The sequence below is a fragment of the Balaenoptera acutorostrata genome, chromosome 8 (assembly GCF_949987535.1).
Source record: "Balaenoptera acutorostrata chromosome 8, mBalAcu1.1, whole genome shotgun sequence".
Lineage (NCBI taxonomy): Eukaryota > Metazoa > Chordata > Mammalia > Artiodactyla > Balaenopteridae > Balaenoptera > Balaenoptera acutorostrata.
The window spans coordinates 21,327,708-21,341,521 of NC_080071.1; the positions used below are offsets into that span (position 1 = coordinate 21,327,708).

Genomic DNA, 13,814 nt, shown 5'->3' on the forward strand with positions numbered 1-13,814 from the left:
TTTTAAAAGTAGAACAATCTAAGAAGTTAGGAAAAGTGTTTAGAACCAGAAATTGTTTATAAAATTCGGAAAAAATATTCTTTCACTTACCACGATTAGAGGCAAACTAAATACAATAATAACACGTCGTTTCATTTGCTCCCCAAGTAATTTCTTTTTAGATATAATACAACAGTAATAAGTTAAAAAGTAATTAAAGAAGGCTTTGACTTAGACATCAGTAGTTCTGATGAAGCTTGGTGATAGCAATTCTGACTCTTCAATTTTCAAACCATGGCGGAGATAATATTATAAATATTCAACTGATTTCCCTTGAGAGAGAATCTTTATGGGGTCAAAGATTAAATAAAGCAACATAAAAATGAGTTACAATTAGCAGCACTAACCTGAAGAGGTGATAAAGCAAATGGATTTAGGCCAACAGGATTCTGAGCAGAAGATGATCCAAGAAGAGGAGCTGGGGCAGGCGAAGGTGACTTAGATGGTGGCTGAGACTGAGGGGTCACTAAAGAAGCAGTTGACATACCTGCATGGGTAAGTGATGTGTCATCACAAGGTGTCCTTGGCAAAAGGCTAAACCACTGTCTATTCTTTTCAGTCAGTGTTTTTAACAACTGGTCATTGGGGAGAGGACTACAGAACTTCCCTGGACCACCTGAACTGGTATTGAACAGATTATTAGAGTCTGTCTTTTCCACGCTGCTTTGTGTTGCTGTTGATTGAATGCTGCCCAATGAATGTTTTCCACTGTTTTGATAAGACAATGTGCACCCATTTGCACTACTGTTTGGTTTGGGGGTTATTACATCTGACTCAGGAGGCATCTTAGCTACTTCTAAAAGCTTGCTTAATTTTGAAAATGAACCAGGTTTCTGAAGAAACAGATTTGTGTTATCTTTTTCTTTAGTATCTTCCTTTTGCTCACAATGATCTGGATTTGAACAATTTAAAGTGTCCTCAGAAGTCTCAAATATTTCTTCTTTGATCTGGATACTTTCTGCCTTTTTTAGTTTTTCTCTTTCTTTTGCAATTTCTTCTAGTCCTAAAAAATTGAAAAGCATTATAAAGATCAGTTACTCCAGATCAAACCAATACTATAATTATATTCTTTTATTACTTATCAAGTTATATGCATAAATATTTTAGGAAACTTTTCTAGATTACTTAATACTCTCCATTTTCCCCTTTTTTATAGATTATTCTTTTGCTCATTGGAAAATTAATGTAATTTTGTGACTAATCTTTAGAAAAACTAAAATATAAAAAATTTAAAAGCCCTAATACACAGCAAAAATTATTATTAATATTTTTGTCTAAACCCTTCCAGGCATTCTATATGCATACACATATACACTTAAACCTATAAATTAAAAAAAAAGGAAATCTCATTATATACATAATGTTCTAACCCACATGTTTTGCTCTGTAAACATCCTGATATGTCAATAAATATATAACTACATTATAAATTTTAATGGCTATAGAATATTCAACAGAATATATCATAATTTAAATAATCAATCTTCTACTGATGGCTATTAATAGGGCCTAGTTATTCACTGTTACAAAAAATGTTATAAATGATGAATGACCTTGTATCTGTATCTTTGGACTTAAATTTTTAAAAAACTTTACTTCCTTAGGATAAATTTCTAGAAAAAATTTACTGAGTCCTAAGATATATACTTTTCAGAGTTTTTGAAATATGTTGTCAAACTGAAAGTCTAGATCAATACACGTTCATACCAGAAGCAAGAGCATCTGTTTGCCTACACCCTCAAGGAAACTAAATACTATCAGTATTTTTTGTTTTTGTCAATATCTGGGAGATAAAAATCTAAACTGCATTTTTTTCCTGATCTCCAGTAAGGCTGAGTATCTTTTCATGGGCTTACTGGCATTTCTCCTTTGTGAACTTCTGGTTCATATTTTTGAACAGTGTTCTAAAAATAATTTATAAGAACTCTTTAAAAAATATAAATCCACTACTTTATTCAATTTGAAAAGTAATATATGTCCAAGGTGAAATATTCAGTAATGAGAGGTATAAAGAAAACTCTTTCTGCCCTACTCCCTTAGTCCCTATTTTTACTCTTCAGAGGTAACCATGGTTAATCAATCATGTCTATATATCCTTCTGGAAATCTTATATGCATCTATAGGAATATCATTTTGCAGTATTACATAAATGGATACTACCCTTCACTTTTCTGCAACTCAGAATAAAATCCAAACTCCTAAGCAAGGCCTACAATACTGTATGGTCTGGTCCCTGAAAATTCCTACAACCTCTGACCACTCTTGTCCTTGCTAACCTTGCTCTTCCTTTCTCCCTTTTTTTCAGCTTCTCAAACATACCCAGTTCTTTCCTTTTTTGGGCACTTTGCATTTGCTGCTCCCTCTGCCTGGGATATTGTTTTGTTGACTGGCTCCTTATCCTGCATGTCTCAGATCAAGTCATTTCCTCACAGAGGTTTTCTCTGATCATTTTATCTGAAGTAGGTTCCCTATTCCATTCACTTTATTTATTTGTTTTCCTGACATATGGTTGACAATACAATATTATATAAATTACAGGTATATAATGTAGTGATTCACAATTTTTAAAGGTTATACTCCATTTACAGTTATTTAAAAATATTGGCTATATTCCCTGTGTTGTACAACACATCCTTGTATCTTATTTTACCCATTCACTTTAGAATATCATCCTACATATTTCCGTCACAGAATTTATCATTATAAACAATAACCTAATTATTTGTTTATTTTCTACTCCACTCCCACCCACACACTAGAATTTAAATCAGCAAGCTTTTAAAAGCAGAGCAATGTTTCTCTTGCTTATTATTGGATCCCAAATGCCGAACATGGTGGCTGCTATAAAATAGAAGCTCAATAAATATTTCTTGAAAGATGAAATAAAAGGATGAATTTGATATTTTCACTAAATACCTTAGACAGTTTTCCATGCTAAAACATATAACTGTACTTCATTTTTTCAATCAGCTGAATAATATTCTATTTTATGGATACATCATAACTTAACCAATCCTCTACTAATGTTTGAAATCACTTTCACATGCTTCTCTTGAAATTAGTTTCTACCCCAAATTAAAATCCTATACTTCAGACTTATGCTTCTGGACAATATGGAATAATAGGGACTAGATTTACACTCTTGCATGAAACAACCAAAAAAGAGGCAAAATATATGAAACCACAGTATGCAAGAAACTGGACTTCAGGCAACAAGAAAAGAAAACAAACACAGTCATACCTATGATTGCCCCAGCTTATTGCTTTGGGTTTATTTCCAGGCTACAGCATAGGGAGGAAGAATCCAGGTGGAGCCTGGCAGACTCCCTGAGATGAGGAGATGGAACTGAGAGTCCAGGGAGATCAAAGTAGCTACAGTGCCCAGGAGAGAGTACTAGAGAGGAGAGCACTGCGTGGAGAGAGAACTCCAGAGATCCACAGTATTCAGCTGAATAATGAGCAGTGTGTACATGTGAGGAACCTACCTGAGACCAGGAAGGAACCACCTGAAAGGATTAGAGGTGACAGTGCCAGGTGCTCATACAGGCTGGGTATCTGGTACCTGTTCCTACCAACCAGATTGGGAAACCTCAAGATTCACGGCCATCAGGTGGAGTACTCAGAAGGATCTCGCTTTACTAGTTAGGGGATAATCCATACTAGACTGAGCACTGTTTTAGTCCTGCCCAACAAATTTTAAAAGAAAGATCTGAAAGGATCAAACCTTTCCCAAGTAACTTAACTGTGTTTCAGCTAAAACAAATCTCAAAAATATTTATAGAAATTTAAAAATGTCCAGCACCAAACAAGGTAAAATTCACAGTGTCTCGCATTCAATCAAAATTAAAAGACATACATGAATGATACATAATTAGAGAACTCAATCAATGAAAACTAACCTCAAACTGACAAGACAGTAGAATTAGCAGACAAGGACATTAAATTTGAAAAAAATAATGGCCGAAAAATTGTCAAATTTGATGAAAATTATAAACTACAGATCCAAAAAACTCAACTCCAAGCAAAAGAAACATGAAGATACATAACTACACCAAGACATACCATGATCAAATAGCTCAAAACCAAAAATAGAGAAAATCTTAAAAACAGCCAGAAAAAAATATTGTGCCTCATATGATCTTTATGCACTTCTGCACATTTGCCCTCAGAAGACCACCCGACTTCATCACCTCCAATTAGGCACACATGAAAAGAGTCACAAATATTCTCTTCCAATACCCATGCTCACAAATTTCCCTAACTTTACACAAATTATTGGCTAGTAAGGAAATATTAATATTTGTGCTTGATTTATTCTGAGAACTAGTATCTCAAAAACCACTGTCATATATCCAAAAACAAACAGACCAACCAACCAACAGACAAGTTCTTTACTGGTCTGAGACTAGTTGATGACTTCCCATTTGCACCTAGTAAAGTTAGCTGATGATACATTTCAATAGCCTATTCATGGTTGTCTTTAACTTTTATATTCAAATTGCTTAATTATAAACAACTAAACATCTAATAGAAGTGTAAAATTATTTTTAAAAATTTGAAATATATACAGGATATTTAGTAAAAAGATTTTTTAAATAGTTGTCTAGCTCCTATTTCACACAATCCTCTGTTCTTTCCAGCCCTTCTTTGACATGTATCAATGAGTATTAAAAAAAAGTCTTCAATGCAGACGTAGAGAATGGACTTGAGGACACGGGGAGCGGGAAGGGTAAGCTGGGACGAAGTGAGAGAGTGGCATGGACATATATACACTACCAAATGTAAAACAGATAGCTAGTGGGAAGCAGCCGCATAGCACAAGGAGATCAGCTTGGTGCTTTGTGTCCACCTAGAGGGGTGGGATAGGGAGGGTGGGAGGGAGATGCAAGAAGGAGGAGATATGGGGATATATGTATATGTATAAATGATTCACTTTGTTATACAGCAGAAACTAACACACCATTGTAAAGCAATTATACTCCAATAAAGATGTTAAAAAAAAAAAGTCTTCAAACCAGACTAAAGAAGAGGAAAATAAGTAAGAGATGAAACAGGGAGTGCCGTTCACTTGATTAATTTCCTTGGTAGTAACTGCAAGTATATAATGACAAAGAAAATATCATTTCCCAATTAAACCAATTGAAACCAATCCTAATAAGAGCAAGTTCGCTATTGGAAAAGAGACTATGTCTTCTTGAGTTTTATCAGAATCACTTTGAAACCCTTTAGTTTACCTAATAGTTGTCACTGGACCCTAGGGGTCCACGATTCTCAGTTTGAATGAAATTTTTTCCTTTGGCTCTCCTTAGTTGGGCTGAAACAGGCTAAAACTTTCAAATAGATTTTACTAAAATCTAAGTGAAACACAGATAAAGAACACAAGAAATGTAAAAACATTGGCATTTAGAATACAGGTCTCTGTTCAGTGGCTTCCTCCCAGGGTTCAAAGGCTCTCACCCATTCAGTATAGCCTAACCTCAGGAGTACTTTCACAGCTCCTTAACTGTCTTCATGTTGTCAGTACTACCACAACTCAGCTCCTAGGAGACATCTTGCTATTACTGTGGAGAAGACTCAAGGAAGCAGGTTCTTATCGTTGTCTATCTAGGATTGTTCCTTCCCAGTCTGATCCAGGAATTTTTTTAAAAGATGCCTTTTACCATAATACCTTCATCCTTCAGGTAAGATTCCTCCACACATCCTAACAGGGATTAGTTTCTATACTTATAGACCTAATGCTGTAAACATATCTAATACAAAATGGAAGAGTAATATTCACATCACAGTACAAAAAACTTGTTTCATTTTCCTTCCAATATTGAAGGAATTATCCACAATCCAATATACCACAAACAGAACAGTGAATTGAAGGGCAACAAATCCTTGGTTTTGGCTGAGTGGCCATGGGACTTTCTTCCTTTCCACTTTCCTGGGGGCCAGCAGGGCCTTTAGCCAGCTAATGTCAACACTGTTCTCAGGATCCTTGGTGTGTAAACTTTGATTCTTGGTATGCATATCCGCAAGCACTGTTCCTAGACCCAAAGGTCCCTTGATATGTTTACTGTTACTTAGAGAAACTCAGTGCTTCTTACCCTTTCTTACACTAACCCATAAATAGAGAGCAAGATATGGGGTATAGTGTTTTGTCTCTTGGAGCGTTTTTGTCACACATCCACGTCCTATGGAACCATTATGGGAGCTGGGAGATCCTATGTACTGTAACTTCTCTGCTTATAAGTTGCCTTCACTAATAAATTATGCTGTTATTAGCACTATGTATGTCATTAGTGATTTTTGTGACCATGCATCTTGTACAACAATTGGTGACCAATAAAATCCTGATGTCATGGATTTCTGGAAGGGGCGCACCCAGGGGTAGAAGAATTCCTTCTTGGGGTCGGTGGTAATTCACTTGGTAGAGTTAGAATGGTCTTAGTAGCAATGCCTGAAGATGGCAGAAGCCATAAAAGTGGTATACTAAAAAGGATGACTAGTGGTGATAAGCTGACTTGAAATTCAGTTCTGTCTCTCTTCCTTACCAGCTTAGAGATTTTCATGAGCCCTAAGGGGGGGATGGTAAACTAAAAAGGGTGACGGCAGCCCCTTTAGAAGGGAAAGTGGGGCAAACTCCCACTAATACATGAGGCAACTGGCCCCTGTGTGTGTGAAAAGCCAGTTATTGTGAGGCATGCTCTAAAGGAATCTGAGTGGACACAACAACGGGAGGAAATCCAGCAGTGTACAGAGTAAGAACTAGGTTCTCAACAGGTCTACTACCATATGCACTTGGAAGGATCCTTAGAGGTTTGGCTCGTTTGTTTGCATGATGGAGGGACAGCAGTGATATTAAATGAAGCTGAGAAGGGGGAACACATGTCCCTGTTACAGAATGAGCAGTCTGGGTTGACTAATAATGCTGCGATAGGCGTTGCCACCCTGTTTCCAAACTGAATGCTTGGTAGTGTTGGTAAAATATAGCCCCGTGATTTTCCTGACCCTTGAATGTGAGTGGGACTAGATCCGCATGGGATGTAGCTGTTCTGAGACCCTGGCTGTGTTAGCATGATTATAAGAAAGCCCAGGGCTTGAGAGGGGAAGGCCTGACAACATGTTCTTGGTGCAAAGAATGTTGGATGATTAAATCAGAACAGGTCCACCTGAGGGGACGACTGTTTTGACTTTACTCCATCATGTGTGAAGCACTGATAGAAATGAAATAGTTCTTTTAGGTCACACACGCCCCATCTCAGGGGAGGAAGTGGAAAGAGGGAGCTTAGTAAGTGGTACAGGTTTCCGTACAAAATAAAAAGAAAAAAGGAACGAAGGAGAAGATAAAAAGGAAAAAGAGTCAAAGACAGGCTAGACTTCTGGCAGAGGCTCCTGCACACCACTAAGTGTGGTATTGCTCATAAGCAGAAGGATTAATAAGACAGAAGTTGATGGTTGTGTAATCCTGGAGTGTGGGAATGTGGTCCTATTCAGAAACTTGAAAGACCTACGGAGACCGTGAAAAAGATTCCTGTGAGGTAAGACACAATATTGAATGGTTCACATGCTATACTGAAGAGTTGTTAGAAGAGTGGGAGACACCAGAAGATTAGGTGGAGAAGGTCCCTGGTGAGGAATCTCCTTCAGGGATTAGAGCTATTAAGCCTCACTCCCACAAACCATCTGGTAAGATCTCATGGCCTCTACACTCCTCAGAAAAGGACTCAGAGAATAGAACTGAGGGAAATACCCTACATTATCTTGACTCTCTTGAAATGGGATTACATCAGCTCCACCTTATGAGTTGACTCAACTCCTGAAGCCAGGCTTCTTTGTTCCCTGACCTAAGCTCTTTCAGACTTAAGGAGGACCAGGGCTGGGCTCAGTCCCCAGGGTCTCCTCCAAGGGATCACTAACCATACTCCTCAGTTCATTATGCTGGAAAGGAGAACAGCCTCAAACGTTATGGGCTTGCTAGACATGAGGAACCAAGTATCTGTTGTTCCAGAATGCAACAGAGCCGTGGCAAACACATTTCCCTACTGGGGTTGGGATTCTGTGCTCACTATGGCTGGAAGACCAGAATCACAATCACTGCAAAAGCTTTTGCATGAACTCAGTCCTTCCTCAGGTTGCATACCTGGCATGGATAGACTGGGGTATTTAAGTCCTGCACAAGTATGCCCACATATCAGTTGGACTTATTTTTTGTGACCTCTACTGGCAGCTTCTATACCTGTTGGTCAGGTATGTTGCCAAAACCCAGCTACACTTACAAGGCCAGGTTGTGCGACAGTGTTGCATACATGGAGGAGAAAGGTTGCATTTCTTCTTCTTTTTTTAAAAATAAATTTATTTATCTATCTTTGGCTGTGTTGGGTCTTCGTTGCTGCACATGGGCTTTGTCTAGTTGCAGTGAGCGGGGGCTATTCTTCGCTGTGGTAAGCGGGCTTCTCATTGCAGTGGCTTCCCTTGTTGCGGAGCATGGGCTTTAGGCACGTGGGCTTCAGTAGTTGTGGCATGCGGGCTCTAGAGTGCAGCCTCAGTAGCTGTGGCGCATGGGCTTAGTTGCTCCACGGCACGTGGGATCTTCCCAGACCAGGGCTCGAACCCGTGTCCCCTGCATTGGCAGGCGGATTCTTAACCACTGTGCCACCAGGGAAGCCTGAGATTGCATTTCTTAAACAAGCAGAGATTCAGGTAGGGGTACTGAGCAAACTCATTTCATAATTTAACAACCCTGTTTAGTCAACTTTATTTGACAGTAGCACTACAAGTATCTGTGACTAAAGTCTCTGACAAAGAGACTCTCGTGACATTTGTTAGCTTTTGGATATCTGATTTCCTCTAGCCACTGAATAACATACACCTTTTCTGGATATGGAGTTACTGTGTCCCTTGTGTGTGCAGACAACATATATACTATTAAGACTGAAACATATTTGTTATATATTGGAGTTTCCCAGAATTACACAATCAAACAATTGGGATTTTTTTCACAGCTGCTGCCATTTAACAATGGGCTTACTAATATGGTATTGGGTGGCTGATTCATGCTCCCTCTTACCCACAGGCAGTAGAGAATGCAGAAACAGCATTCTAAAAGATAGCTCCAGTTGTAACCAGGCATGTTGACTGTTTTCATTGTTGCCATGGGACTAAATCTCAGAAGCTTGAATGATGGCGGCATGATTACACAGAGAAGCTCAGAATGGTGTGATTTTGAGGCTTCATTTCAATGCTCCCATAAGTATTAAGTGCACATATTTAAAATTTTCACTTATCACAGGGAAATTTAAAATTGATTAACAAAAAATCATCTTTTTCAAAATTTCAAAGGATGTGGAAATTTGTGAAGTATAATATTTTACTTCTTTTTCTTTTTTTAAATTTATTTATTTATTTTTGGCCGCATTGGGTCTTTGTTGCTGTGCACGGGCTTTCTCTAGCTGCGGCGAGCGGGGCCTACTCTTCGTTTTGGTGCGCAGGCTTCTCACTGTGGTGGCTTCCCTTGTTGTGGAGCACAGGCTCTAGGAGAGCGGGCTTCAGTAGTTGCGGCATGCGGGCTCTAGAGCACAGGCTCGGTAGTTGTGGCACACGGGCTTAGTTGCTCCGCAGCATGTGGGATCTTCCTGGACCAGAGCTGGAACCCGTGTCCCCTGCATTGGCAGGTGGATTCTCAACCACTGTGCCACCAGTGAAGCCCAATATTTTACTTCTTAAATGTCTTTTTTCCTCCTCTAATTCTGCCACCTCCGACTATGTTATCTACTATTAATGAAATTTTGTACACATTCTTTTGGGTGTACTGATAAATTAATATGCAAGTCATTTTTGGGGGGTCTATATACTAGCTACACATTTTCTATGCAGTAAACATGGTTTATATATAAATTGTAAATTTATCCAACTAATTTGCTGAAATAATTCCAATGAATTGGAACTGCTAGAACTAAGGATATCCAAAATTTTACAGTTTTGAGTCCAAACTAGATTTTCCCCTACTATATAGATGGGACCTCATCAATCTTGTCCCCCAGTGTTTATGTGGGTATGTTTCCTAAAACTGTACAAATGTTAAATTTTTAATCTTTGGTAATATGATATTTCAAAGAAATTGCTTTTCTTCTGTTACTGTTCAGCTCAGTCATCTTCATATATGCTTAATCCTTACTAGTCACTTGTGTTATTTCATTTTCTTCTGGTTTGTTTTTGTTTTAATTTCCCTTGGTTTATTAATGTCTTTGTTACTGGTTTCTAAGAACTCATTTATGACTAAGGATGTTAACCATCTGTCATGCAATGCAAATGAAATATCAATATTATATTTTATTGCCATCAATTTACTATGGTGTTTTGTATTTTGGTTGTGTATTAAAATATAATCATGTTGTGTTTTAAAAAAATAAAAAAATAAAAGATAGCTGCACCAACCCCTTCAACAATGACCTCTGTAAGACTTGTCTGGTCTGGCTGCCTTGGACTGTTTTTACTTTGAATACTGCTTATACCTCATAAAGGACCTCCTACTTTCGTGAAGTTCCTGGAGTTGAAGAGCAGAAATGAAGACTCTATTTGGTATGCCAGGATCCTGAGTTTTTATACCTCAATATTCCTCTCCTTTTTTGGTACCTGTCATGATTTCAGTAGGTGGTTGGGAGGTTCCTGTTGTTCATATTACGGATGAATGGATGGATACAAATGTAGATACTCTCCTGCTTTCCAGATGACACTCGCTAGCTGTATCCACAGGAAGGTCAATTTTGATTCTCTCTTCACTCCAAACAGTTCTAAAATTTGTTATACACTCACTCTAGAAGTGGGAGATTTTTCCACAGGCCTTATACTCATATAGGTAATCCAACATCTGATTATCATCTCTATGTAATATTATTGATCATAATGATATTATAGGGATTTTTTAAAAACTTGTGTATTTAAACTTTTAAATAGATGAGTATTAAATCTAACTTTATTAAGGAAAGACTGTGCTTTTATAGAACTTTTAAAAAGTGATAAATGAGCAGAATATAAAAATGCATATTGTTGGGTTCCCTGGTGGCGCAGTGGTTAAGAATCTGCCTGCCAATGCAGGGGACATGGGTTTGAGCCCTGGTCCAGGAAGATCCCACATGCCGTGGAGCAACTAGGCCCGTGCGCCACAACTACTGAGCCTGTGCTCTAGAGCCCGTGTGCCACAACTACTAAGCCAGCATGCTGCAACTACTGAAACCCATGTGTCTAGAGCCCGTGCTCCGCAACAAGAGAAACCACCCAATGAGAAGCCCGCGCACCACAACGAAGACTAGCCCTCCACTCGCCGCAACTAGAGAAAGCCCATGCGCAGCAACGAGGATCCAACACAGACAAAAAAAAAAAAAAAAAGCATATTGGTAACACTGTATTAACTTTCATTACCCACTTATTTCATGGTAGTTTCTAACAGCTGGTACTTACTCATCCTTATCAGCCTAGCCTCTCAGATATAGTACTTGGCTATAATATTACATATTTACATGCTTTTGTTCTTTGTCTTCATATATGCTATATCTTTCCAATTAGACTGTGATCTCTTTGTGGATAGAGATAGGTTAATTGATTCTTTTGTATTTCCACAGTACTCAGTATAAGGCACAGTATAGGTGCATAGTAAACACGATTAAAGAAAAGGAATCTACATCTGTTATTTATTTTATGACTTCCATAGCACTTAGAATAATACAGCAGATGCAAATCACTGAATTAATCAAAATTTTATGAGAAAATAATCTTTAAGTAAAAAATTATTTCTACCTTTCCTGTGTACTGTGCAATGAACCCAAATAATAGTATAAGGTACAATTAATAGTTAAATATCATCTTGTAGCTCTTTTAGATTAATTATGTGACATGATCCTTATAACAACCAAAGAATTTATTCAGAGCCTATTAAAATTCTATTGTAGAGAGGAAAATCAGAGTCTAGGGAGGTTAAGTGGTAGGGCCTGAATGGAAACTGAGTTCTAACAACTACAAATTCAATTAATGCTATCTAACTGGAGAGGCCTAACATTTAAAAAAAGAAAGTCTCCTATAAGCTATTCTTATAAACCTTATAGATGTTTAATTAATTATTTACTTACTTTCTTAATTAAAGCATTTTTAGTGTGCCTAGGTATATAAGGTACTATGCTTATTAACACTATGGAAAATAAAAAGTTGTACATACAAGGATTATAAAAGTTAAGTAAAATAAATAAATAGTACGTGTATCAATGTGCCAAGATAATGGTATAATTATTTGGTTTTCTAGGAACTCACAGATAGTAAAAATTGGTTCCACTTAAATAAGCTAGAGAAGAGTTTCAAAAGGGCTAGGATTTGAGCTGGATCAAGAAAGATGGGCAAAATTTAGATGTCTGAAGAAAAGGCAAATTAGCATTACATTGAACAGAATTTGGCAAAGCACAGTGAAGTTACAGGGGGAGGAATACACGTGTTGAGCAACAGTAAATAGACTGGTCTATGTACATTCATACTGGAGAACCATGTATAAATCTTTTGAGGTCAGATTTATAGAAGGCCTTGAATGCCAGGTTACATACAGATTTATTTCAACATCTTATAGGCAATAGGGAGTCATTTGAGGTTTTGGAGTAGGGACATGATACAATGCCAGAATGCAATGGAAGGAGGGGATTCCACAGGGAGAAGCTGAGGACAGCAGTAATAATTCAGATATATATTGAAAAAGACCTGATTTCACTACTGTTGCAAAGAGACTGACTTCAGGTATTTTGAAGGAAAAGTTTATGTCCTAGATAACTTCAAGTTTACATGCCCAGGTGACTAAGAATGACGTGACCCTTAATCAAATTGAAAGATATTTAATTGTTCTGGGGTAGGGCTCACTTTTTTTTTTTTTAAGCTTCTCAGGTGATTCTTAATACAGCTAAGGCAAAGCCACTCACCGGGACATTTCTTTATTTGCTTTTTAGCTTTACCAAGGCTCTGCACCCTCAAGTGACTCACAGCTTTGTCATTTTAAATTAGATTTCTAGGGATCATATGGTAGTTCTAGTTTTAATTTTTTGAGGAACCTCCATATTATTTTCCATTGTGGCTGCACCAATTTATATTCCCACCAACAGTGCACAGGGGTTCCCTTTTCTCTACATCCTCCCTCACCAGCACTTGTTATTTCTCGTCTTTTTGATAACAGCCATTCTGACATGTGAGAGGTGATATCTCACTGCAATTTTGATTTGCATTTCCCTAATGATTAATGATGTTGAGTATCTTTTCATGTACCATCTGTGTATAGGAAAATGTCTTCTTTGGGAAAATGTCTTTTCAGATCTTTTGTCCATTTTTAAATCAGATTTTTTTTTTTTTTTGCTATTGAGTTGTATAAGTTCTTTATATATTTTGGATATTAGTCCCTTATCAGATATATAATTTGCAAATATTTGTCCCCATTCAATAGGTTGCCTTTTCATTTTGTTGAAGGTTTCCTTTGCTGTATAGAAGCTTTTTAATATGGTTAGTCCCACTTATTTATTTTTAATTTATTATTTTAATTAATTAATATATTTTCCATGCTTAAAAATACTTTTATTTTTAAATATTTTAAGCAAACAGTTAAAAAAAGAACCCACCACACTACCCTATTAAATCAACATCTACATCAATTTAAAAACAACTACTTTATATGATTTCTGTTCTAGATGTCTATGTGATTAATCAATCCCCTGTCTCCAACAGACTGTTAAATTTCTACATGGCATGGACTATGTTTTTTATATCTT

At 37.3% G+C, this 13,814-nt stretch overlaps 1 protein-coding gene across 16 annotated transcripts in view; it reads right to left on the reverse strand.

Moving 5' to 3' along the window:
- Positions 1-13,814, reverse strand: part of BAZ2B (bromodomain adjacent to zinc finger domain 2B) — a 299,743-nt gene that overhangs the window by 24,701 nt on the left and 261,228 nt on the right. For all 16 annotated transcript variants that reach the window (XM_057550749.1, XM_007183142.3, XM_057550748.1 and 13 more), the window contains one exon: positions 387-1,042. In XM_057550749.1, the coding sequence (XP_057406732.1) occupies positions 387-1,042 (656 nt within the window). The remainder of the gene's footprint in view (positions 1-386; positions 1,043-13,814) is intronic.